Raw genomic sequence first — 27,186 nt, 5'->3', positions numbered from 1 at the left:
TCAGTTTGTGTTTTGACCGTTTATTCAACATCATTCATCAGCTGCACTGTAGCGGCCACTTAACGAACTGAATACAGTTTATTAATGTGTCGCTCTTTAGCACACAAACCATAAGTCAAGCAAAATAAAAAGGACGCAAAGGACAAATTCACCGAAGCTGAGAGACACTTAAACAATTAACAGTTATTCACTCACTGTAGTAACGTCAAACACTTCTACTGCCTTTTGTGAATCAAATGGAAATTATAGAACTTAACTAAAATCGTCTGGATATTTGAAGAGATCTGTTTAAACAACCATCTATATTATCTTTAAATTTTCTGTGTAAATGAATTTGAAACTCGGATTCAGAGATTTAATTATTACAGTAACACACCATCCCATGACTACAGCTGCACAACCTGCAATTAAATGTATGTTTTAATCTTTTCCTTGATAAGCTGAATTTTCACTGAAAACCTGATAAACATCCCAGAATTCCCCTCGGACGTTGGTCGGACTGATTGCTCACCGCGCTCCGCACCTGCCAATCATGAAAGGTGTTTGATTCAGTGCAGAGCTTCAGTCACTCTAATCTAAATGATTCAGCTGAGGCTTATTTTTTTTAACCATCCCATCATTATACACCGGATGATTGGCAGCTTTGATAATCAGTAATATCTGCACCGGCATCTTAGCTGCACCATTGTGCTGAGATGAACTGAGAGAAGCTGTGGCCGAGAGAGAGCGGAGTGTGGAGCTGCTGGGGCCCTTATCTTAAAGTGTGATTTAGCCTGGAGCCGCTCCTGGCAGGGGATTGGAGGGGAGCGGCCAGAGATGCCAAATAATCACTCAGCGACTCCTCAGCATCACTTCCTGTGTGAGAGCACGGCTACAGGCGGCAAAGATGCATTCACAAACAGATAAAGGCAAAGCCACAAAGCCAGAAGACCTCTTTCAACTTAGTCACACATCTTGTTATCCATTTATTTCTGTCGCGCTCTCTCTCTCTCTCTCTCACAGACACACACAGACACACACACACACAGACACACACACATTACCAAGGAGACGACCACAATCAGCCCAGAAACTCGAGAGGCCCTCCATGGCAATAACACAGCATGATATTCTTTTTACTGACGATGGATTGAGTGGCCGTCTGACTTTTTAAAAACAACTCCTCCCTTTTCACTAATAAACCCCGACACTAACATTTGCAGATTCCACACTGTACCTTTTTTGGGGGATTGAAGCCCGACTGTTCGATTTTTTTTTCCTAACTCAACGCGGGCGTTGGTTTTACATCAGTGGCTTCAAACACAGGAAATAATTATTTTGCGTGGAGATGAAAGTCGGGGTACAGACGCACAAACAGCCTGTGGATTCTGCCTTTTTTTAATTAGTGCTGTGTATCTCCTGCTCCGCGAAGCAAATTAACATCCACCAGCGAGGATGAGTGATTGTGATACACCGACGTGTGCGGTTAGTTGTGTGTCTGTGTGTGTGTTTCAGGGTTTTTGTGTGCAGGAGGTCGGGGGTGGTGGCAGTCTTTCTCAAAATCATATCTGTTGATGCCTTCACGTCCAACTTTTATTTTTACAAAATAAGCAATGCAGAAATGTAACTATTTATATATTTGGAGTTTAATAACGACTCCACAGGAAGTGCAATCATTTTCTTAATATAAATATTTCAGTATCACAAATTTTGGGATCGGCATCATCCCGCAAAAATCGGTCGGGCTCTTGTTAAAAATCTTGAGTTTAAATAGTCTTCACTAAAGCAGCAAAGTAATATGAAAAAAATGGTTTTATTTAGTATGAATTCACAAAAACCTTGACTTTTCTGTTTCATCAGACCTGAGTGGGTTTGGTTTGATTGACAGCTCACTCACACATCATTGGCTGTTGTCACATGTGGCCAAACCCTCGACTGGTGCACAGGCAAACAGTGATGTGCAAATGTTTGAGGCACTAAAAGTAAAGTGAGGATGCTTTCAAAAATAATCATCATGAATAATTTATATTTATTCGTTACCTTCACTCAACGGAGCTGGAAACCGAAAAAAAAATGAACTGAATTAAATTACTATTTCGTTGTCGCCTCTCTTTGCCTCTGAAATAGCATCAGTTGTCCTCGGTGCTCCAGTTTGAAATGGACATAGTCTCACTGTCTTCTGTACAGGTCACTGCATATTGAGAGCTTTTAGATTTACACCCTCCTCGTGTCTTTGTCTTTCAGGGATGCCCAGGTTCGCCAGCCAGCCAGCGCCGTCCACTGTGCGTCTGGGGGACAGTCAGGTGATGGCGTGCGAGGTCAACTCCGATCTGGTGCCCTTCACTCGGTGGGAGAAAGACCGCCAGCCGCTGGAGCTCAGCACCCGGTTGCTCCTGCTGCCGAGCGGAGCCCTCGTGATCAACAACGCCTCGGAGGCCGACGCTGGCCTCTACCGCTGTCTGGTGGAAAACGTGGGGTCGTCCAAGACCAGCGACGAGGCCCAGCTCCAGGTTCTACCAGGTGAGTCGAGAAAACCAGGTTATGTCCGAGAAGGAGTTGATTATTTAGAATAAAGGTCAGTGTTAGAATTCAAGCCCAAAAACTGATATTTACTGCAACGGGTTCAGATTTGTTGGACTCGGTTATTAGCATTTCTATGTCCTTGATTACAGTTCAGTCATATTTGAGCTTCTAAGCTATAAAAGGAATAATCTTGTGCAGTAAATCTAAATTCATATTTAGTTCAGTCCTCAGAATAGATGTTAGGGGCCATAAATCAGACCAACGAGAGCCCAGTGGGGGTGATTGTCTCTTTGTCTCTTTGTGTCGTGACAAAAGGCTGGAGCGATACAGATGGATGTATGTTTGTTTGGATGCTACCAAATGTAAATGGAATTAGTTGTTTGATTTATTCGAAGTCGCCACAGATCAGCTTGAAAATGCAGTAACTTTGGAAAGAGACCCTGAGTAATGAAACTGAGAAAACAATTACATATCTGTCTTCAGTTTGAATCCAGTGTTAAGCTTTATGGAATTATTACAGTTCCTTTGCTGTGTATATTCTGGGTTCACACATTCCCTGGTAATCGCAGGACTTTACTCGACATTTGGTTGAACCCCTAAAGAGCTGAGACTTCAGCTGTCTCAGACGTCAGTGTGGACATTACTCATCTGAACGTTCTCGCTCTCGGTGTCAGCAGCGGCCGCCCCTCAGACGTGACTTCCTTTTGAAGTTCTTAAGATAGATGACTCCTGGAGCTTGCTGCTCCGCTTCGTTTACTCTCCCCGACCTTAACCTCAGCCGTAACCCTCACACTTTTTTTTTACTCCCATCTAAGAAACTGAAGACGAGCGGAAGCCGGAGTTCCTGGTGCAGCCTGCGGCTGTGATCAAGGTGGTGGGCAACAGCGTGCTGCTGCCCTGCGTGGTCTCTGGTTTCCCTGCGCCCAACGTCCGCTGGATGCTTGGAGACAAGCTGCTGCAAGAAAGGTACGGACATTAAATGGAGCACTGTGTATCATAACGATTTCATCTGTTTTACCCTTAGAGATTTTCCTAAATGAGTACATAAGAATTTTTGCAGGACCTTACAAGTCTAAAAATAATAGTCTGTATCTCAGGCCATAAAATAATAATCTTCATAATGGTAAACTTTATTTATAAAGCACCTTTATAGTTACAAGGTGCCTTACAAGTTAAAAAGGCAAACAATTGTAAATAATTCTTAGACTACGATATTTCCTGATATCTGTCATATCTGTGATAGGTATTCAATTTCATTCATTGTGGTCTTAAAAAGTCTTAAATTGAACTGGTTGAAACCTGCAGAAAGCCGGTAAGTTGTGCTTTTATAGATTTCTTTTCAAAACTCTCCTTTCCCCATCACATTTGCCTGTAGTTACTCTGAAGTCATCCACCGCTGTGTGCAGCGTTCCCCGGCTCCCACACATTCCTTGCTTCTGAAAAGCAACACAGACCCGTAATGTTTGCTCCTTTGTACCCGCTGCCTCTGGCCTCCAGAAGCTCACCTCTTAGTCCTGGCCCCTGCACCCCGAGGTGTTAATGCTATTCTGCCACCGCTACCCAGAGAGCCCCGGGGGGAGAACCTGGATGTGCCAACAGAGCCACTTCAGCTGGGAGACGGAGGCTGCAGGTTTGCCAGCTGAGGGGGAAGTTCACAAATTAAGAGGCAGGAGAAAGTGTCACAGCGCCTGTGCTCTCACTCCTCTGGCTCTCATTAGCTCGGGCACAGCGGCTCAAATCCCTCAGCAGAGAATTGCATCGGACATGGGAAGTTTGATTCTCACCAATTAAGGAAGCACTTTGTTTACCTAACCCCTGTGTATCGCTCCTGTGGAATAATAACTCTGCAGCATGTGGGGTCAAGAGAAAAGAGTTGAAATGGGGCTCGTTCATCTAAATCTCGCCCCGGAATGGGATTCCTGCCTTGAGTGAAATTAAATGTAAGGTCATCACGCTGGTAACCGCGAGGCTCCGGTGTGGTATGAGCTTGAATATCATTAGACGCTCCAACATCCAGCTCTAAGCGCAGCAGCACATTTGAAGTTAAATGCCTGTAACACCTATGGAATTGTCCATGATTAACTCTGACCTCCAGGGGGAGCTGAGTAAAAAGGTACTTATTAATCTACCTTGTATTAATTACAAAACACTACCCGGTGTGTGTACCTGACCCCCCCCTCAGGTGTCTCTGTTTGCAATTAGCAAGCCCCCTCCCCCCCCGAACAACCAGGGAGGTCTTTGAGATATTGAAGTGGACCCCCCTGCCCCCTGCCTCCAGGAGCGGGGACGGATTGTGTGGCGAACACATCACTGAGGCCGTCCTTTTGATTTGAATACGACATCGACAATTAGAAAGAATAGCAGCGGAACTTTCTCTTTGAGAGTCTCCTGTCCCTCTCAGGCTTTACAAGAGATAGAGGAGTCGCTGTCAATTATAAAATGGGTGCGTTGTGGAGTGCGAGGGGGGGAAGGGGGAGAGGAATCTGAAAAGAGTGTCTAATTGGTCTTTGGTGCGCAGCGCTAGCAGGGCCTTCAAAGTGGTAACACCACAGCTGCAGGCATGAGATGAAAGTTTATGAAGATGTGTCAGAGCTACCAGTTGCAGACGCGGTGACTCACCGACAGTGGGGATCATCGCGATGCTTCCACTTGTTCTTTCTTCTTGTTTTCTCTCTCTCACGCCGTCTGTGTTCCCAATAACAGAAAGCCGGGTTTCATCCTGAGTGACGGATAATGCAGATGATTCGAAACGAGTGCAACATGAAACCATGCTGTGGTAGACTCATACAAATACAGATTATTGGCTAATTCTCCCCCCGTGAAGGTCAATTCATGCTTTCCGCTCGCCCTCGGACAGACGCGCTTCTGTTCATACTACAATCGGGCGTAGGCGTAGACGCGTTCCACACACACGCGTTTAGAAAACATTATAACGACCTCATGACATCAAGAGAAAGCGCTCCTTTGTTTGCTGTACTCGTCTGAGCAACATGAAGAAACATTCAGAAAGATAAGTGTGTGCAACTGCTTAACAAGAAAAGGCCCAAGGTTTGAAAACGTAAAGTTTACTCTGCGCGCACGCTTGACCAGATGATACAAGTCACACCTCGCAGACATGGAAACCATGAATTGATCTTGTCCTTCTTCCAGCTTGACCGACTCCTCTGAGCCACTTCAGGACACCGTCCTTCAAACGTCTTTTGAGAACGTGTCATATAAAGTTTTACTGCCATGAGTTGTCTTTAGTCTTTGAAGAGTCTCATTAGCATGCTCCTCGTAACCTTTAGACGGCAGACATCGCTGTTCCTTTGTATCACCTGCCCATATCGCCATGTAGGACTTAAAGGCTGCTGTAAAACTCTTTGATATCTATGATGACAGATGGAGACAGAGCTAAATCCCAATATGGAAATTCCGAAGAGTTGGATTTCTAACTCTTAAATATATAGATAGAATATTCTCTATATAGTTATTGTGTCAATCTCCCAAAATGCTTAATAATCTCCTGAAATTATCCGGACGGGCTGTATGTAAGAACACAAATGTCAGGGTCAGATTCTTCGGACACTCCGCTGAGTTGTTAAAAACTCCAGAGAATGTCTGAGTGAGCCGGGAATACAGCAGGAAAACGTCGGGAACATTCACCGCGAGCGAGTGGGCGCGTTGTTGAATGTGCCGAAGATAAGACGACGAGATTTAAGAGCGTTTGACGATCAAGGCTGACGCTGGTGTCGATGTGAGGTGAACGAAAACATGTGATCTTGTCCTATAGTGATGACCAGCTGTACCTTGTAGTCTTTTGTATACAGTCCTTGTGATTGGGAAGGTGTTGCAGGTATGACTTCACTTTTCCACCTGACGCCACAATCGATTTTAAACCCAGTTATATGAATGAGTGTAGACGACGTGGAGCCATTCATCTTCTCTCTGCTGGGACGAAGGACTCTGTGGGTGTGATTAATCCGGTACCAGGCTCCTGACGCCTCCTGAAGATGATGTTCAAATAGTTACAAGCTCGCCGACATGAAATAAGAGAAAAAGGCCTCCTTTGCTCTGCCGCACGCCCACTGGTGGGTTGGCATCACAAACACTTGCTGTGGAAAGAGAAGACATCAAGAATCTGAAGTATTTCTGTCAGGACACAGCGAGGCGTCCCAGGTGCCGTTGTCATTATCAATATGGACATAAAAACAAAAAAACCTGAAATGAAATGTCAGAAATGTGAAAATAAACATATCACAAAAAGTTGCTTCACTTTGCTGAGGTGGGAACAGTTGGTGCATCAATAAAGACAAAAAAAGGTGCAATGGAAACAGATTTAAAATGAATCGCATCACGTGAAGTCGACAGAAGAGATGAAAGAAGCTGAGGCTGCGTGTGAAAAGTCACAGATCTGTGCCGAGCGATGAGGAAGCTGTGACTTGAATTCAAACATAAATTAATTATAAGTTCCTCATTTAAATTAGATTTTTCAACATTGTTTGCTTTTGCGGCTCCATTACAAGGGTAATCATTTATAGTCTGATCCCACCAATAGATCTATATGTTGATATTTTCAAACCACATTAATTAAATGATAAAAATGTATATATAGATTATTATTTTTTGTCTCATTAAGAAGTGTGTGAAATATCCCAGCTTAGGTTTCCTCACCCAGGAAGCTGGATAAAGCTGTCTCCATTACACGAGGGCTTATTCCACTATAGCGCGCTTCTTACGTATTCACCAGTGTCGTGATCCCAGCCTCAGATTCATTTAGGCTCCGAGCGAGTTTATTGCCAAGGACACCGAGCTCGCCATTCATTCTGATTAAACCCAGCAACGCGATAACGGAATATTAACACTCGAAGCCGCCCCAGTCAACACGCTGACTTCTTGGCAGATGCCCCCGCGAGTCCTCGACAGCTCCCCCAGGTGAGCGGCACCGAGATGACGGGCTTTGCTTTGGGTCTCTCCCCCACGCCGGCCCTGAGACGCTCATCAAAAGGACAGTCATCTTTTGTTCTTGGGAGTATCACTCTATCACCTAATAGAATTCCCCAGCAGTCAATAAAATGGATGAATTATGCATGTCGGGCCAGCAACAGGGAATTGACAGAGCATGTAAATCACCCCCAAAGGCTCCAAGCTATCTGTCTCCTCTCCTCCATGGCTCCTCGCCTTCATTTAAATATGATTGTGTGTATTGCATTTAGTTGTGTGTGTGAAGGGAGAAGCTCGGTGTTGGAAATTTGTTTGCAATTGGACTATTATCGGACAGCGGTGTAACCCCCCGCACACACGTCTCGCATACAAACACGCACGTCTTCATCTTATTCCCTTTTTCATGGTTGAGGGGAGAGAATAACTGCTCGCATTTACACGCATGTATAAATGCAGGGGCACGCTTCTGTCCGTGGGGAAGTCGACATTTAACAAGCAGCCGTGGGAGCCCAAGGTAACATGAAGGAAAATTAAAAGGCTTTTTCAACGTTGCCAGAAAATGTCACAGTGACGAGGGTTTTAATCAAACTGCTGGTTCTAGCTTTCAGAAAGAAAACGGTTTTCCGTCAGACACCATAGACTGTATGTAGAGATGTTGGTGGCTCGGGCTCGGGTCCTCCTGCAGCGGTCGCAGACTCAGTTCCGACCCTGCTCTTTGCTGCGTGTCTTCCCCATTTCACGCTTGCACTGTCCCGTCAATAAAGGTGAAATGTCCCAAAAAAACCATCTAAGAATAAGATGGAGGACACATCTGTACTTTGTGCTGTTGCACAAAAATAAAGCCAAAATGTCACTAGTGCGAGATTGTGGCATTGAGCGGCCGGAGGTGGTGACAAATCACGACTCAGCTGTTAATTATGACGTTTCATGCCATTTTTATAGCATGGAAAATATTGAAATACCTCATTGTGATAAGAACTACCTAAAAAGACCAAGAAACCATCCTTGGATACAATTTCAACGTGTACTTTGGCATTTTAGTTTTGTCCCTGTCACATCCACTAACATGGAGGAGCCTGAGTTGATGACCCATACTGCAGCCGGGCACCAGGAGGCGATCTAGATGGTTTGGCTTCACTTTTGGGAGCATTCATGTCGTCCATCTTTATCTGCAGTCGAGGGCCGGACCTCATGCTGCACCAACAGGTGTGAAGAGAAACTACAAACAATAAAACCATCAGAGTTTCAGCTAATATTCCCTTCATAAACACTTTTCAATCACCCATTAATGTCCTATTTAAAAAGAAGATACATTTAAGAGGGCGAAGGACAATTTTCATTAAATGTTGTTTTACTGTTAGTTTTATGTTCCTTACAGTTCCAGCCCTGGTCCGTGTGGTGATCGCTGGTGTTACTGCTGCCAACATTAAATGTGTTATTTATGGTGGTGACTCAGGTCTGGAGCCGTGTTTGAAATTAAACATCTATCAAACACTGTCAACAGCAGGTAATTCCAGTCACAAGCTGTAACAAAACACGGGGTTAGATCTTATGAAATTCCCTCCGACCTTGTGTCAGACATCACAACGACTCTTTGTGAAATTGCCAATTCACGACAGAGGGAACGCTTGAAACCGTAGATGAAAAGTAATAATGTGGAGCTCAAACCAGCAGCACTTTTATAATGGCTTTTATAATATTTTGATAGCTCTGGCAGAGCTGCATGCATCGCAGAATAAACCATTCCACTCCTCTTGAGAACACATCATGGCCCAGCAAATACCACCGTCATTTAAATTTTCATTAAAGCCAACAGATGCAATCATCTGTAATTGTCTTCATTTTGACTGCGAGTGTCGTGAAGTGGCCCTCGCGACCTTCACCTGCGTTATTCTTTACGTTGTTTTTAATCACGTGATTTACACCCACGCCAGCGACTGATGTCAGGGAGTTTGTGTTTTTAAAGACATTCTGCTTAACTCTGGTCTTCACGTTGCTTTGGTAATAAAAGTCTTCGTATAGTGCAACTTCTCAATGCAACTAGTCAGAGATACACAGATAAAATATTAACAGCTGGTTATTGTTACTCCCTCTTCAGCGTTTACTATTAATAATGTTAGTGGCAAATGTTCTTCATCTTTCTACAGCAAATAATCGAGTTCTTAGTTTTTCAGATATTGTAAAACATCGATTCATCGTTTCTCGTCATCTATGTTAGAATGTGTGTATGGAAGTTAACTCCCTGCCACCTTTTATATATAGAATCGTTAAATAAATCAAATAAATTAAAAACTCCAGCAGAAAAGTATAGAGAACAATCATCTGGACTTTTGTTCTAGTTCTTCCAAAAACAAGATGAACACCTCGTGTCCCTCTGTGTTGTCCTGGTTAAGGTCTTTATGTTCATGTTGCTTGAGCGAGTTTACCTGAACATAAATTCATTCATAAAATTCCTCAGCAGAGCGTGAAAGCTCTGGACTTGACTTGACACAAACATGTGGCTCTAAAATGTGCTTAATTAATTCAATGATAATAATAACAACAATGGCAATAACAATAACATGTATACATTTTCTCTTGTGCCACAATGTTAAAAGTTCTTGAAAATATAAAACAAAACAACAGCAATTAAAACAAAAACAATAAAATCAATTCATAAAACAGAGGAGAATAAAATGAAATAAAACGCTAAATTAAAACCCAATATGTCAAACAGTCACAAAAGCAATCTGATGCAATCCGGTACAACAGCTCTGCCTCCTGCTCTCGCTTTATGAAGCTTAGAATGTAAAATAAGATTTAGCAAGAGGTGTTCATTCAACATGGTGTCAGTTAATTCCTGCAGTTGTTGGGGATGCACTGGACTCCAACATGTTGAAATATCATATTTACATTATATATATTGCAGTGACCGGTCCAGGGTGTTCCCCAGCTCTCACTCAATGTCAGCTGGGATAGTGGATGATGTAATCCTTAATAATGTATATAATGTACATGTGATATAATATTGGTGCCAAAACAAGAACAAAACACCTCTTGATATAAGCTGGTAATTAAAATAAAAGGTGAGAACCATGTGAATCCTTAGAGAAAGTTCCTCTGCTCCACGTGTTCCCTCAGTTGGAGAGGTTAGCGTAGTTTGTCCCTAGATTCTGCTGAGGAAGTCAGATTTCTTCTACATCGGTGAAGTGATAGAAACCAGCAGCGGCGGCGGTGGCATTAGGTAATTCAGTGGTTTTACTGGTGTGTGTTGCTGAAGGAACAGGACGAGCGACACAGTTTTTCTGGCAGTGGAACATGGGAAGTTTCCTTTTATGGACGGTCCCTTCTTTCTCCAGCACATCACACGCCAACACACACAATCTCACCAGCTCTCTTCAAAGCATGTTTTCTGTCTCGGCATCTATTTTTATTCTACTTATTCTACTTTAATTCCCAAGTAAGGAGTCAGGATGGGAGGAATTCATTGGCTACCGGCCATTGGCTTTGTTGTTGCATGGTGTGTTTGTTCTCAAACACTTAAGCAATCTACTGAAGCATACATTTTATTTTACATCCAAAACACAAGACTGTTCCGCATCATTAGTTGAAGGAGAATTGATGATATGGGGCTTTTTTTTCTTTTGCTTCACTGAGGCTCTTCACCAGACATAATGTGGTTAGGGTTTAAATTATATGGCTTAATAAGCCGTTGCTTTGGTGTAGTTTTGTAGACATGACATTGCACGGGGCAACAATGGGGTCAGGTGCCCCCAAGTGCCCCGGAGGGCCCACCGCACCAATTTTTAAAGTAAACCACGCGTTGTGTGCTGCTGGTTTCTTTGTAATATGCGCTAATCGAAAAGATCGGTTTACTCTCAGGGAAACGAGCAAATAAAGTCAGGTATGCCGGAGTTGTTTCTGTCTCCAGGGCCTTGCAGCTTTTCATTACGAGCCAGAGGGAAACAGAAACGTTTTCATGGCTGAGTCACTTAAGAAGCCTCAGCCTGTTCTGCTGGCACCAGGTTGTTTCTCACATTAATTTCTATTTGTATATTTTTCTTATTCATTTCCTGAGCCGATCTCCTTTGTCCCCTTCCACCCCCCCGTACTCCATGACTCATATCTGAACAGGTAAAGACGAAAATGTTTTTCGGAGGCGGGACAAATCGTTCCAGGCTGCAGTCTGCGGCTGTAAAATGAAATCCCACTCCTCTCTGCACACGTTCAACATGATTCAAATCCCTGGAACTGTTATGATTATTTTTCTGGTCGAAAAGGGAGAGATTTACGTTCACTACGAACCACAACACCTGGACCGGCACAATAGTTAACATCCTTGGTGCATGGCGGCGCTGGGAGAGATGGGTTGAGATGGAGGACGGGTCGGTGGGTGTATTTATATAGAGAGTGACGAGTGGGGGGGGGTTGGAAAAGCAAAATAAGGAAAGCGAGGTCAAAGGAAGAAAAGATTCAAGATTGCTGCTCCTGTCCATTAATAATAAATCTCCCTTTTTTCTGTTATGACAGTTGTGATTCCACCTGCCTCCCTTTTGTGCTGCAGATATCACGACCTGTGCCCGACCACTGTCACAGCACCTCCCGATCGCTCTGTGACAGCGGATCGCACCGCCGCCGCCGAAACACAAACATACCCACACTTCCTCCCTGATCCGCAGCTTCCCCCTCGCCCAGGTGTACTGACCTTGCCACCGATGTGTGTCACGCAAGGCTGAGTCACCGCTCACACATAGCCAACGTGTGTGTGTCCCCCCCGCCGTCCCTCCTTCACTCTCCCCTCGGCGAGCCCTTCTGTTGGAGTCTCAGGGGCTGCCGCTGCCTTCACGTCTGAGTGACAGAACAGGGGACAAATTGTGTTCGAGGCTCCTGCGTGTTGACAGGACATCTTCAAATCCTTTTTTCTGGACAAGTTAGTCACCAGAGAGGAGCAGAGGGGAGGAGGATGTCTGTTTATCTTTTTCTTTCTTTAGATATTTGGTGTTTTAAGTCAAAATGTAGATATTTGTATCAGGTAAACTGAATTTGACGGATTCAGATGTGAATCTTTCACACGTTTTAGCCCAAAATAGCAACATTATATGTCACATGCTGCAACAGATCATACGTAAAGGAATTAGTAAAAAGCATAGACTGTAAATAAAGGTGGATGTCATGGCTCCACTTATTCCCACTATCCAGAAATGAAGCCAAAGTATCTTGGATATACAAAAACTGTCATCTCACGTGGGTGAAGTGATTTGGAGCCAGTCAGCGCAGTAGTGATCTGTGGTATCGAGGTCTTGTCGATACATCCGCTCGACCAATCACGAGTCAGTCTCACCTGTCAATCATGAGGTCTCACCCCGTTTTTATAGCATCAAATAATTAACATCAGTTCGAGAGGAACAGCCTTAAATGACAGAAACCGTCTTAGAAAACTATTTAACATGTAGTTTGATGTTTTAGTTCGGTCTGTGTCCCATCTGCTAACATGCAGAAGGCAGGGTTTATGACCCACACTGCAGCCAGCCACCAGGGGGCGATCACAATGCTTTGGTTCCACTTCAGGGGAGCTGTCACATCTTTGAATATCGTTGCTGAAAACTGTGCAAGGCCAATTAGCATCATAGCACCTCGTCTGCCTGACACGTTAATGCTGTAATCTTCCCGTCTTGTAATAACCGAACATTGTGTGTGAATATGGAAAATGCAGTTTTAATTAGCAGCTAATGCACGAGACGTCACATCTTTACAGCAGACACCTCGTCTTCTGTTAAAGTGCAGAGAGCTCCCTCACAACAACAACAGCAAAATCTATTCTCTGCACTTCAGCCGCTGCAGTCGTCAGAGCTGAGATTGACTTGCTGTGGACAGAAGGAGAAAACACCGGGTGGTTTTGATGTGTTCTGTGCGACCCTCTTTCAAATGAAAGCGGGAAGCTGTCGATGCTCTTTCGGGAACGAGGCCAGAGGATCTGAATAGTTGTCGTGGTGAGACTCACCGCAGGGAGTCCTGGAGCCTCAGAACCCAGGGGCGTCTTTCACAGGACGTCGTCTCCCATGTGGAGCCGCCCCCATGTGCACAGGACGTAATCGATGATCAGCAAAACAAGAAGAGATCACTCACACAAAGGTCCACTCCGACACAGACAGACAGACAGACAGACAGACAGGGCTACCTAGGTTTAGGTGTTGCTCAGGTTTTTTCCGATACCGGTGCTAAATCAATACTTATAAAATGGTTCTGGTACCTAAACACTTTAGACTCTGAAATCTGCGTTTTGATAGTTTCCAGCCGTGTAAGAGCTGGTGCCTGATTTCAAACCCTAGTGATGCCAAAACCCAGAGCTACAGGCAGGGAGACGGTGTGGAAGCTCCAGCTCGTCAGCAGTTTGTTTAAAAGCTGAATCAACCTGCCGGGTTGTGCTCCTCGGTGCACTCTTTACCTCGGCATGTGTCCTGGGCTCCTCTGTGCAGAAACCATCATGCACTGATCTCGATCTCCTCGGCTGCATCTTGCTTGCTGTGAATCTCTTTGGATTTTCATCTCCTCCAGCTGACCCGCTGCTCCCCTGCTCCTCTCCCTGCATCTCTGCATCCCTCTCTCTTTGTTAATGCACAGCTCTCTCTTTAAGCTATTGATTTATGGTTTTGTGTCTCCTCCTCACCCTCCTCCTCCCACTGCTATTCTCTGCTGGCTGTTGAATCAAACCCCCCCCCATGGGCCTATTGAGAAAATCAAAGTTGGGCCTGTTTAAGATGGAGGAGGGTCGCTGGTTTGAGAGAGAGGCCACACAAATACATACTGTATGTTGTGGTTTGTATTAGGTGTAAATAGTTTAGCGTTATAAATATTTATGATTGCAGAGTCTGAAAGACTCTGTTACACTTGTTATTCAGTTTTCAGTCAGCGAGGCCTATCTCCTGCCACTCTGTGTTGCTGTATGTAAATGCATATGCTAATACACAAAGAGATTTGTGTTCGAAAACATTACCTGCGGAACATTTAATTGGAATTTGGAGCCACAGCAGCTGAGTGAACGGTGCTCGGAGCAGCAGAAAGTAAAAACACTGGTGGTTTGGTTGTTTTCTCAAACATAGTGACAGTGAAAACCTTCTCACTTCTGTACAGGATATACAGACAGGGAAGTCGTGAACTTCATCACTTGTCCTTGACGTGACATCGCTGTGTTGTTATTCTGTTCGTGTACGTCGCTGCAGTTAATTAAGAGCTGATGAAAGACAATGAAAACATTCATTAAGACAGTGTAACATCTGCAGTAATAACATTGTACACACTACATACCCCCGTAGCTGTAGCTCCAATACGATGCATCCTGAATAAAACATATTGACATCTGTCCTAATTTAACAAATAAAATGTATTATTAATTACAGATAATCTGTATTTTAGGCTAAGAAATATGTCTTAAATATGTTGAAACTTTTGAACTAAGCAAGGAAAAGCAGTTTTATTTATATTTTCATATCAGAGGTAGATTCAAGGTACAGTACAGGGTCATTAAACACAACACAGACAAAACATTAAAATAAAAAGTCAGAAAGCACAGTTTAAAACAAATTTCCAAGCTAAATAAACATTAAAAAGAGTAAAAGAAACAATAATTCTCTATGAAAGTAATGTTTCGGTGGCTTTCCTAGTTGTAGTTCTTTCTTAACGATTCAGATTCTATCTTGCTGTAATAAATAATAATAATAAAACAACATTCTTGTCTTTAAAATGTCCTAAAAAGTCTTAAATCTAACTTATTAAAACCTGCAGAAACTTTGTTTATACATGTAACAAATCAAGTGATTAGTTTTTGTCCTTTGAAAACAAGATGCTTTTCTTTTATTCCCGTCTGACTCCAGTTATATAACCAGATGTCCAAAGCCAGACTTTCTATATAAATCCTGGTTGCCGAGATGAATCGCACCTCACAGTCTTTTCAGGGCAGTTGACTTTGCTTTTAGTATATTTTATTCATCGGGAGGGTTGGCAAGTTGTGACGGAGCAAAAGACGCAAGTCAGAGACGTGGAGTCAACCTCGGGTCAGTAGGGGAACGTGGAGCTCGAGAGGCTGCGACCCTGACGGAGCAGCAGGAGGAATGTGCTTCATAGAAATGTACTGAAATGACTTTTTACATAATTTACAAGTCTGGATAAAATAAGACGTCGAGGCTTAAACTCCGTCCAGATGCTGCTGCAGCATCATCAGCCCCACGGCTCCTGGATGTCATCTGCATACTGTTACAAGTAGAAAATAAAGATCCTTCGTGCCGTTTTATTATTTAAAGCAACCAGAAGAAGAAGATTTGACTAATTTTCTTTCCTTCCTCTCCCTCCTCTGTGTGTGTTTCTCACTCCAGCGAGGGTCGCCTGGAGCTCTTGGCGGGAGGCAGTCTCCAGATCTTCAATCTCACGGAGGAGGACGCCGGCGTCTACACCTGCATGGCGGACAATTCTAACGCCACCATCGAAGCCCAGGCCCAACTCACAATGCAAGGTACCCTCACCGACCCACTTCATTTGCTTTCTAGGAACACGGGTACAAACTAAGGTAGCGAAGTGTGGTTAAAATACTGAGGCGCACAATCACAACAGAGCTGGGAACAGGATGCATTCGTGCAGAGGAGGAGAGCTGAGTCTCTCCAGGTCTGACTGAACTCTCAGACCATGCCTCTATTACTGGAACAGTCTAATTTCACCTGATTTATGTTTGGAAATTAGCTCATTAAATGCCCCCGGAAGACCCACATCCGGGACCTGAAACCAAGCACCTGGCAATTTAGCTGGAAATTAAACGGACCAGGTTTGTTTCTTGCATGCAAACGAAGCAGAGAAAGCGACTGTGGCTGTGGTGAGAGGCAGCCTCGTGGAGCAGAGCTGCACACCACGATGGAGCGGCGTTTCTTTTACTGAGTTCACCACTTAAGTTGGCAGCATGTGGAGTGTTTGTGCTTGTTTGTATTTCACATAACAGCAGCACCGCACAGGAATAACAGAAAAAAATATGAGGCTGGTTGGAAGAAAATATATCGACAGGTTGAAGAATTAGACGATGCTGAAGCTGAAGCTGTCAAGGTTTAGTTTTTTTACCAGAGAACATCCTGAGAGGGTGCACGTACAGTACAGTGTGTTTTCCAAGTGCAAATCAATTTAATCACACTAATCACACTTTTATTAAATGTGAAGTGAATCACGGACACAATATGTTTTTCTCTGTGTTACACTGCAGCAACAACTTCTTTGTTTGAATATCTATTATCTAAATGTTATAATTCAAGACAACAAATGTTCATGGGATCATTCTCCATTTATTCTTTGGAGAATTATGTTAAGATGCAACGCTGCTGATGCTGTTGTATCAAAATTCAGCTGAAGGCATATTCGAATTTCTAGTATTAATTTTCGCCTGAAACTGCTAAAGCTGCTAAATCCTGAATGAATGCCGACTGATCTTCGCTTTCAAATCCCACTTATCAGGCAATAGGAACCTAATTTGTGCAAGACGTGTCTGCAATAAATCCAGAAAGAAGCTTAGCATGTATGTCACGATGCAAAATCCAAAATAAAAAGGTGAAGCGTAACAAAAAAGATCTTGAATGCAACTGGGATGTCAAACAAACAATTGCAAAACTGGAAGTTTGAACAAAGGGAATTAATTTACAGGACGTTAAGTGTGATCACACCTACATGAACTTTAACCACACAAACATGTTTAAAACAGTTCTTTGAATTTTCCCACTGTCATTAAACACTTCATTTGGCACCATATGCTTCCTGATGTGACGACAGGAGTTGAGTCAAGTCGGCGGCGGATCAACCAAACAAACACCTTTAATTATGCGTGGTGATTATTTTCTATTATTACGGGAAGGGAAACACTTCACAAACTATCTGTTCAGTGGAGACGAGCTGGCTTCCTGCAAAACTGTGAAAAAGCTCATTTAATTGTAGAAATTCAGTCGAGTGGGTCACTGTCCATCTTTACAAGTGGTTGTAACACAGAGGAAATTTAATAACTGGAAATTCTTATATCAAAAGCTTAATGTTAGTGATACTGATAAAAATCTAAAACCGATTTTCATATTGTAAACATATCTTTGAGTAACTACTTCAGATATCTACACATTAAGTAAAAACTGCCCTGAATTACATCATTGCATTGGATCTATGAATATAATAAAGTAGTTAAACATTAAGTCACTTCATTCAATTGAATTAAAGCCACACTAAATTCTAATTCTCTTGATTTAAGTAAGATCAGTGCATTGGATTTATAACACAATCACACTCAGAGTAATTGTGTTGTAATCACCCTTGTTTGAACGTGTCTGTGAGAACAACACACATGAACACCGACGCCCTGTGTGTGTTTGTGTGTTTTTCCCAGCTGAGCCCACATAACAGGATTTGCTGGGAAATAAGTTTAGAAAAGGGAAAAAACACCCGGAGGCCGATTCCCGGGTTCGTTGCATTCACACACACACACACACACACACACACACACACACACACACACACACACACACACACACACACACACACACGTGGCCGCATCGTGCTATGACTCCATACCTGTCTCCCCAAATCCCTTCATCTCCTCATCACCCCTCCACCACCCTTTCATTATTCCCCCGTCGCTCACCGTGATTAAAGGAGACAGTAATGGAAAAATCGGATCAGGTCACAGGAGGACATCTGACTTCACTCGCTTTCGGTCCTCGTGGTCGGAATTCCCCCCTCCTCCTCGGGATTGATCAGATGTCCTGAAATTTTGTTGAAAGACATCAGTCACTGTAACGCAACGAAAATACTTTAATTAGCTCCTATTCCGGACACTCGCTGCTCTAATTGCATTTGATTCATCCAGATTTATGAAGAAAGCCAGATTGTGGCATTGATTCGCTCCCTTGACAACTGAAGGAACACTTAAAAGGTCAATTGATTCCCCCGAAGAAGTAGTTATGCTTGTGAAAGACATTCATAGAAATCAATGCAGTGTGAATCTATGCTCACAACGAAACATCTTTCCCCGTGACAGGCTCCTTCTAAAAGACCTCAGGGCCTCTTTTGCTGCAGTAACAAGAAGAAGTAGTGAATTTACAGCCGGTAGCTTTTTCATAAACTGCGGACAGTTTGCGCTGAGGAGAGGATGCAGAGAGGCGGCCTGGGAATTTGAAATTTCGCCCGAAGATAAGTTGAGGGTTTGTGATGCAGCTGGTGCTTATTTGTGGAGGGAGAGAGGCACGAGGGCTGCGGCAGGTGTGAGTGCACACGCGAGAACACACACACACACACACACACACACGCACGTAATGGGGCCACTTTAGGTCAGTCACACTTTTACACTGTACACCTGCAGTCACTGGGAAATATGTGTGATTCCTCATCCCTAATATCAAACTCTGAATCTGCCTCGGTGCTTCTTCAGTCAGTGGGACTCAGTGGATGGAGACTGTGGGTATGAGTCGACCTTCAGCTTCCTCCTCCTCTTCCTCTTAGTCGACGTACTGTACGTCTTTTACTGTTTGTTCAACCAGTCAATCAAATTTTATTTCAATAGCCGATATTCACAAATCACAATTTGCCTCATAGGGATTAACAAGATACGACATCTTTGTTCTTAAAACTCAACAAGAGTTAACTAAAGCCTCTTTGGATTTAGTAATTACTCATTTAACAATCAGGGATCTTGGAGTTGCAGAGCTTTCAATAATAGTAACAAACAAACAAAAAACCTATTTCTCATGTTTGATGAATCACTACATGGTTATTATCTGGTAGGCAAACTTACTCAAATGTGCATTTTGGCACTTTTATCTATTTTATATATGTTTTTATTTCGTTACGATAACTTTCAGGCCTTGCGTCTTTGTTGAAAGGACAGCGTGAGGGTGAGAAAGGGCCAGAGCGAGCAGGGAAGACTTGCAGCAAAGCGTCGGGTCGGAACTGAACCTGCAGGTTTAGCATTAAACAGGTTTTTACAGAATGGTTTTTTTATGGGGGGAAAACCTGTGTAGCTTCTTCCTCTGTGTCATGGAGCTTTACTGTGTCCGCAAGCTATTGAAAACACATCAGTGAGGCACATGGAAGAGTCCGACTAACACACACTTTCCTGTTGCAGCTAATTATCACCGGGGAACCAAATATGCAGGAAAACTGCTTCACGATTCCCTGGTAGTGAACTCCATTGAGAAAAAACCTCCCATCACTTATTATAGAAGAGACTTTACACTGACTACTTATGGCAGGAGCTCCACAGAGAGAGTCAGATTTCCCCAGTTCAGAGCTCGGTAACAAACCTCAGACCCGCTGGGCTCCGTCTCAAAACAGGTGGACGCTCTGTGTTCGGCTGTGAATTTTATCTCAGGGAAAAAACAACTGAACAAACAAGAAACACCTCTTTTACAATGAGAGACCGTGTCCAAACAGCTGCAGAACAGACAGCGCCAGCGGCCGTCAATAAATAAGCAAAATGTATCCAGGAGCAGTTTGTTTATTATACATCGAAGCAAAGGGCCGGTGACATTAAGAGGTTTAGAGACAACTACAGTTTGACTTCTTCTTCCACAGTTGATCTACTTTTGAATAAAGTCAGACTCCAAACATCAGAGTTAATAGTAATCGCTCACACATCCTCTCACAGGCATAGAACAGGGGTCCGGCTCGGGCACACAAGTCCTGTGCGGACACCCTTGCATGTGTTTGTGTGACAACTGTGTGTTTGTGCGCTCTGCTGTGACATCTCACCCTCGATCAGAGCTGGCAAGAGGATAAATGGGGCCAGAGGAGGCAGCAGCTTTTGATTATGGCCTTGCGTGACTGGGGGCGACACCCAGACCTGGACTCTCTGCGCGCGCGTGTGTTTGCAAAAAACCAAAATAGTTTCTCCGCAAACATGTATGTTTCCACTTTTTACGGGGCTCCCAGTGAGTGGCCCTCATCTATCATGTCATCAACGTAATTGTTCTTTCCGTGCGCTGCGCTCGCCGTGCCCCTCGTAAAAAAGTCCCATGTCTCTTCTGTGGGCTGAGGATTTATAACCGCAGACAGCAGACGTGTTTTACCTTGTTATAGAAAATGAGCAAAAATAGAAACGTTAAAAAGGAACCTATAGTTATGCTCAATTTCAGCTTGCACCTCCACCTTCGTCTTCACTCTCTCATTGCGAAGAGAAGCGGTTTTGAAAAAGAAGCCACTGATCATATATCACATCTACGCACTTTGGGCAGCTCGCATTGTTCCACCAGGCGATTAAAAAGGTGACGGCAACTAAAAATAAACGTGTGCCGCGTCAATTAAAACACAGAAAACGTTGTAGAGGGATTTTTCTTCCTCCAGTGAGCGATTGGAACAGTTTGCTTTAAATGATGCATGTAAGAATCACAGGTTTTATAAACGTTCTGATGGATATTTCAGTCTGTTTTTACGTTGCCTTCCTGTCCTCCCTCAGCGTGACTGAAATAACAAGAAACTTTCCATGAAGCTTTTAAAAGAGCAGTGATCAGATAAGCAGAACAACCCACAGACACACACCCTTCCCTTATTTCCTTCACATGGGGTTTATCTTCAGCAGTGGAACAAGAGGTGTGTGGAGGTTGGGTCTGTGTGATTCCTGTGTGCAGCTCCTCCCGTGCCCGTGTTTATCTGTGGGCAATCTGCCGTCTGTTATATATTTCTGATGGTGACGCATCTGCACGGCAACACAAACTGTGTGTGTCTGTTTTTCTTATATTGTTGTTTTGTGTCAGTCCTATGTGGCTACATCTGCTGTGGGGAACTAAGTGCAGCTTTGCTCACGTCATCGTGGGTCTCATCTGAAAGGCATCAATCAGCCTGTCCTCCTTAGAGTAATCACACACACACACACACACACACACACACACACACACACACACACACACACACACACACACACACACACACACACACACACACACACACACACACACACACACACACACACACACACACACACACAAGAACAGAAATGTAACTGAGCATAGTTTAATTATGGCTCACATCATTACGCCCACTACACCTTTACATTATTGTGCCATAGTTGAACTTACGATGCTACCATGCACCATTTTGTGGGCTTTCTAATTTTGTCAAGCTACGTCTCCTTTTTATTTTTCCACCTTGTGTACATCCAGGGCATCCAGACATTGATATACAACTCCAACAGGATGTTATAATAATAATAATAATAATGCAATTAAGACGTATACATGTCTACGTGATGCTACTAAGGTCTTAATACTAAATGCTGTTTATGTCACAGTGTCTTATTCAGACTATTGACTTACTTAGGATGATGTCGGAATATTGGTGTCCTTGACTAGACCTATGATATTTAATTTGTTAAAACCCAGAGAAATCCCTCACATTTGATTTGTAATCATATCCACTTAACCCCTGGATTTAACTTCCTGGGCAAATGGCGTTTGACGAAGGAAAAACACGCAGCAAGCCAGTTTGTCAGTTTGCTGTTTTTTCCTTCCACTGTTTGTATTGGATCCTGATTATTTGTTGCCGTTTGCTTCATTACGGTAATAAAACTTAAATAAGTTACCTAATTTGTGAACATGATATCTGTCGGGGAGAGTTTAATCTTCGAGGGTGGTGAAGACAACAACTCCCATGATCCCACGCTGCTACCGATGTCATCGAACTGATTAAGAGACCCCTAGAGGCCAAAGTCACATATCAGGGTTGAATCGGCCCCAAATTCCTGTCGTCTGACTCCAGCTTTAAATAAAGTTTACAGGAAACACGACATCCCGTGATTGATGCACCAGACAGTCATGGATTCTCATGATTTTTAAAACTGCGATACACAGAAATACAAAACAAGCTGTGTTTTATTGGTTGTTTCTTTGGTTTTTTGCTGTTGCTCCTCCAGAAAAGGAGGTTAAGTAGAAACAAAAAGCACAAAAAAAATCGTCCTTGCTCTGAAATGAAGGCACAAGCACAGAGGTAGCGCCTTCAGCTCGTCTGTGTGCCGCAGCCAAAACCATCCAGGCTTTTGTTTCAGGGTTTCCTGGATAATCTACGGCCTCTGCTTCCACTCAGTTCTGGTCATTTTTTAAACCATCAGAGAGAGTCCTCAAAAAAAATATATATAAAAGAGAAGAAGATTGAACTCCCTCTCTTTGACTCTGCCTCTACCAGACGTTTGAATTCTCCGCTCAGCGAGCGTGAGCGCAGAGCATCTTTCTTGTTTGTTTTGGCCGGGATTAAGAGAAAGCTGTTATCTTCAGGAGAGCAGGGTGGGTAATTAGTGCAGTCCGAGCTCCACTTACCCTCGGAGTAAACCCCCCGACTGCCCGAGAGCCGTTGTTTAACTATATGAAGCTATCTGGACTCCGGCCAAGCTCGTGAAGTAGTAACATGCCATATTTAGATCCTCCAGCTTCGACTATCTCTCCTCCTTAAAGGGATAGTTCACCATTAAATGAGGATTCGCTCATTATCTACTCGCCACTGTGCCGATGGAGGGGTGAAGTGTTTGAGTCCACAAAACACGTTTGGAGTTTCAGGGGTAAACAGTGTTGCGGCCAAATCCAATACAAGTGAAGTAACTGGGGATTAATTCTTCAAATGTAAAGAAACAACAGAAAACAAACATGAAATGCCTCCACACTGCTCCTGTGGTGTCGTCCAAGTGTCCCTAAGCCACAACATTCAAATTCAACTCCAAACGGCCTCATTCACACCATGTTTTTAACCTAAATGTCCACTGATGTCCTCCTGCCTGGAGCACGCGGTCGCCAGTTGCTTCTATTGTATTGGATTTAGCTGCAACGCTGTTTACCCCTGAAACTCCAAACGTGTTTCATGGACTCAAACACTTCTCCCACCTCCTGCATCGCCACAGCGGTGAGTGGATAATGAGTGAATTCTCATTTTCGGGTGAACTATTGGGATTAGACGGCAGCTGGAGCCTGAAAGTTGTGGATTAATAAGTTGTTTATTTCACCTTTTTTGACTCATCCCAGCGAAACCATCGGCAGCAGCTGCTTCCTTCAGGTTTTTACACTTTGATGTTTCACAGTTTTTACGAGTGTCAGCGGACGGAGGGGTGGCCTTTCCCCCCTTCGTTATGTCTCCACTCCGTTTACTCCTCGCTATCAGTGACACTTTAAGTAATCTGCCCCGAATCCCTTCAGGAATCCTACAGGGTTTTGTTTTAACAAGCTCACAGTGGCCCTTTTGTTAGCAGTTCACTGGAGTCAGTGTCTGAATTAAAGCTTCTTTTACTAAGCCACAGGCTGAAGAGATAATACCAGCCCCACAGAACCAGCATCTCTCAGCTGTTTCACCACCTTCATATTTCTCTTGGTGTTTTTTTTTTTTTGTCTCCTCTTCTTTTGTGTAGCTGTGTTTTCTTTTTGCTGTTTTTCCCGTCTCTGCTGGCTTTTTTCTTTTCTTAGCGAGTGGTATTTATGTTCAAAAACAAGTGGGCCTGTTTCCAGCCGAGTGTCTGTGAGACTGTGAGCTGCAGACTGTAGGAAAACACGATGACGGCGTCTCTGACGTCAGCCATATGTTCACAAAGGGACATATTTAGTCCTGGATTTGGAATCAATCACTCGCCACCATCTTGTTACTTGATGTAGAAAAAATCCAAATTTGGGTGAAGGCTGCAGTCAGACGTTACAGCGGCGAAATACTGAAGCCAGTGGCTCTCAATCTTTATCCTGTGGCCGGCTGCAGTAAAGGTCATAAACCCTGGCTCCTCCATGTTAGTGCATGGGACATGGGTCAAACTATCAACATACATTTTTCCCCCAAAGATGGTTTCTGTCATTTTAGGTAGTTCTTATAACACTGATGTTCATTCAAGTGACCGTTTAACACCCGCCCACAAACGTAATAAAATGTAATAGTAATAGCTATTACATTTGCAGGAAATTATGTATTACGTTCGTAGGAGGCAACTGTTTTTACATTTGTGGGATTATTACGTTCGTGGGTGTTAAAGTCATTTCACACATTTCCGACAAAACCTACATAATCATGGTCGGACAGATATTTTGAATATTTCTTACTGCAAGTCCATGCGACGCCTTTTTTGTTGAAACCCAACTTTCCTTTGTTTGCATATCGGTGCCTTTTACAGTGCATTAGTGCCACTGTTGCCGGCCTCACAGCTGCCATCCAGTAGAACTTCAAAAGGCACTTTTCTCTGCCTTCGCCTCGTTGCAAAAATCCATAGTGGTTTACTTGTGCTCCCAGCGAGCATTAGCCTCGTGTGTTGGCGTATGAACAACCGCCTGCCGACATACTGTAAATGCATGTGTGCAGCACTTTAGGAGCAGGCTTGTTTTTATAATGGACATTTTCAGCTATTGTCAACCTGGAATTTTGGTTCTGCAGCTGCATCAGTTTCCCAAAATCCTTATCGTCTGCTTACTCCTTTGCATTTGCATGTTTCACGCTGCAAATAGTTAATTAGGGAAGGTCTTCTTGCATTGAGAGTCTCCCCCACCCCCCCACCACACACGTTTCACCCTCTGTTGAGTCCTGATGGCTTCCAGCACCGCCCCCCCACCTCTCCCCCCCATAGCTTTATTGGTATATCTAGGCGTTTCTACTCATTGCTCTGTCCAATAGGTTCCAAATGTCTGAACTCCATTTAGAGAAAATGGTGCATGTCAGTTGGAGAGAGGAGGAGGGAGGAGGGGGCTGGAGATGGAGAGATAGACAGGGAGTTATAGGAAGATTAAGAGTCTGAGGGGGAGAAAAGGGAGAAACAGAGATAGAGATAAAGAGAAACACGAGGTACCAGTCACCATCAAGACCTGTCACAAGCAAAGCACACTGGGGGGCTCTGAAAAATGAAATATATATGTATATATATATATACATACAAATGCACAAATACAATCAACCTGCATGGATCGAGACAACATACATCTGTTAGCATATATAAGCAGGCACTTACATACACACACACACTCACACACACACACTTACACACATATTATGCAAACAAAATCCTCCCCATACACATTTTGCCGGCAGGGAAGGAAGCAAACACAGTAATGCACAGTATATAGCACCAGTACTAATGGGATGAAACAAGTATCCAGACTCGTTTTGGATTATTCATACACATGGCTCAGCACACACACACACACACACACACACACACACACACACACACACACACACACACACACACACACACACACACACACCCCGTGTCCCTGACACACACAAACTAAACCAAGGATTCCACCTGCCTCTGCTGCAGACACAAATAACCAGGGGACACCACACTGTGAAACACATTATTCACAGCTCACACGTCCACCTGCAGGGAACACGAGCACACACACGCTATCACACACACACAAACTAACACACACACACACACAGCAGAATGGTGGCTGTAGTTGTTCAGAGATCCAGACTACAATCATCACCATCCTCGTTTCAGTCCTCAGTCATCAGTATTCACCAGATTAGCTGATGGAAAATGCGAGACACTCATTAAGCGAGGGGAGGGAAGGTTTCAGTTTTCCCCGGCTCTATTCATTCGTTTCATGTTTGACCTGCTCGGCTGGAAGAACTACTGGAATTTGGTAGTCATGGAAAAAAGCTAAATACTGTACAGTGGGGGTGCACTGCAAGTTGATATTTTCTTTTTCCAAACCTGAAGGGAAAATCCACCCAGAACTCACTTCATACAACCAGAGTGACGTGCATGAGTTTAGCATTAAATTTGGGTCCATGGATTTATAAATACGGCTCAAGGAAAAACCACTTGATGAGAACTGGAACAGTGGAACGTGTGTATGACTTGTAACGCACACATTCAAGTACAGGTCTCTATTTTGACGACACAACATCCAGCAACGCACGTTCAATTAATGCATTTAGTATTTTAATAAAACCTGTCACATAGATAGAAATGATTTAGTGCTTAAGTTAATTTTTTGACAGTTTACATGATCATACCTGCAGCTGCTGCCTGTTCAAGCTGTTTAAAGGACTGCACACACTGTTAATTCCATAATTATCCTGTTTACTTGATAAGACGGGGGAATAACTTTTTTGCAACGCTCCTTTTCTTGATGAGCTGGAAGAAAGTGAGGACACTGGGTTCCCCTGGGTCTTTAAATGAGGATGCAGAGAGAACACTTTGTGTTTGTGCTTCTCTCTTTGTGCTCCTCTTCTACTGAGTTGTATCTTCACTTCCACGTTCGCTCCATGCGCTCTGCGTTGGGGGGGGAAATACTAACCAGATGGGCAAAGTGCATTTCAAGGTCAGGGAAACACAAACGCATGATGGAGTCTAGTGATGGGAATTTGGGCTCTTTAAAGGGAGCCTGATCTTACGGCTCCGGTTCTTTCCCAGAGACGTACAAAAGAACAGTTAAAGAAGAAAAAGCTCCACAGAACGGTTAGTTGTTTAGTTTTTTAGAAGGTGGGGTAACTAGGTTTTATCCAAAGTGGCTGTGGACTTTCTCCGGAGCTTGTCCTGCCTTCCCTCTAGTAAGAACTCAGGAGAACATCTGAATGAGCTAATGTGAGATATCTGGAGGATTCACCACCAGTGAGTTGGTGCATTCTTGATGTTTCTGACATGCAATGGATGCAAAACTGAAAAAAAGGACACTCAAAGATGTCAACCTAGAAAGACAGGATCTCCAAAGCAAAATTAGTTTGCAGGGATTTTTCTGTAGTTTTGAACTCGTCTCTGGAGAATCTCCGTCTGCATTCGTCATGTGTGAAAGACTCATTTTGGAACCCCACTTTTTCCAG

General features: G+C 43.6%; 1 protein-coding gene across 12 annotated transcripts in view; it reads left to right on the top strand.

Annotated features, from left to right (window-relative positions):
• The window catches only part of neo1a (neogenin 1a), a 163,228-nt gene that overhangs the window by 83,765 nt on the left and 52,277 nt on the right, over positions 1 to 27,186 (top strand). For all 12 annotated transcript variants that reach the window (XM_035151945.2, XM_035151993.2, XM_035151925.2 and 9 more), the window contains exons 3-5: positions 2,224 to 2,499; positions 3,318 to 3,468; positions 15,774 to 15,910. In XM_035151945.2, coding sequence (XP_035007836.2) covers positions 2,224 to 2,499; positions 3,318 to 3,468; positions 15,774 to 15,910 — 564 coding nt within the window. The remainder of the gene's footprint in view (positions 1 to 2,223; positions 2,500 to 3,317; positions 3,469 to 15,773; positions 15,911 to 27,186) is intronic.

Source organism: Hippoglossus stenolepis, chromosome 1, assembly GCF_022539355.2.
Source record: "Hippoglossus stenolepis isolate QCI-W04-F060 chromosome 1, HSTE1.2, whole genome shotgun sequence".
NCBI classification, from domain to species: domain Eukaryota; kingdom Metazoa; phylum Chordata; class Actinopteri; order Pleuronectiformes; family Pleuronectidae; genus Hippoglossus; species Hippoglossus stenolepis.
This window is presented reverse-complemented; position numbering and strand designations above follow the sequence as displayed.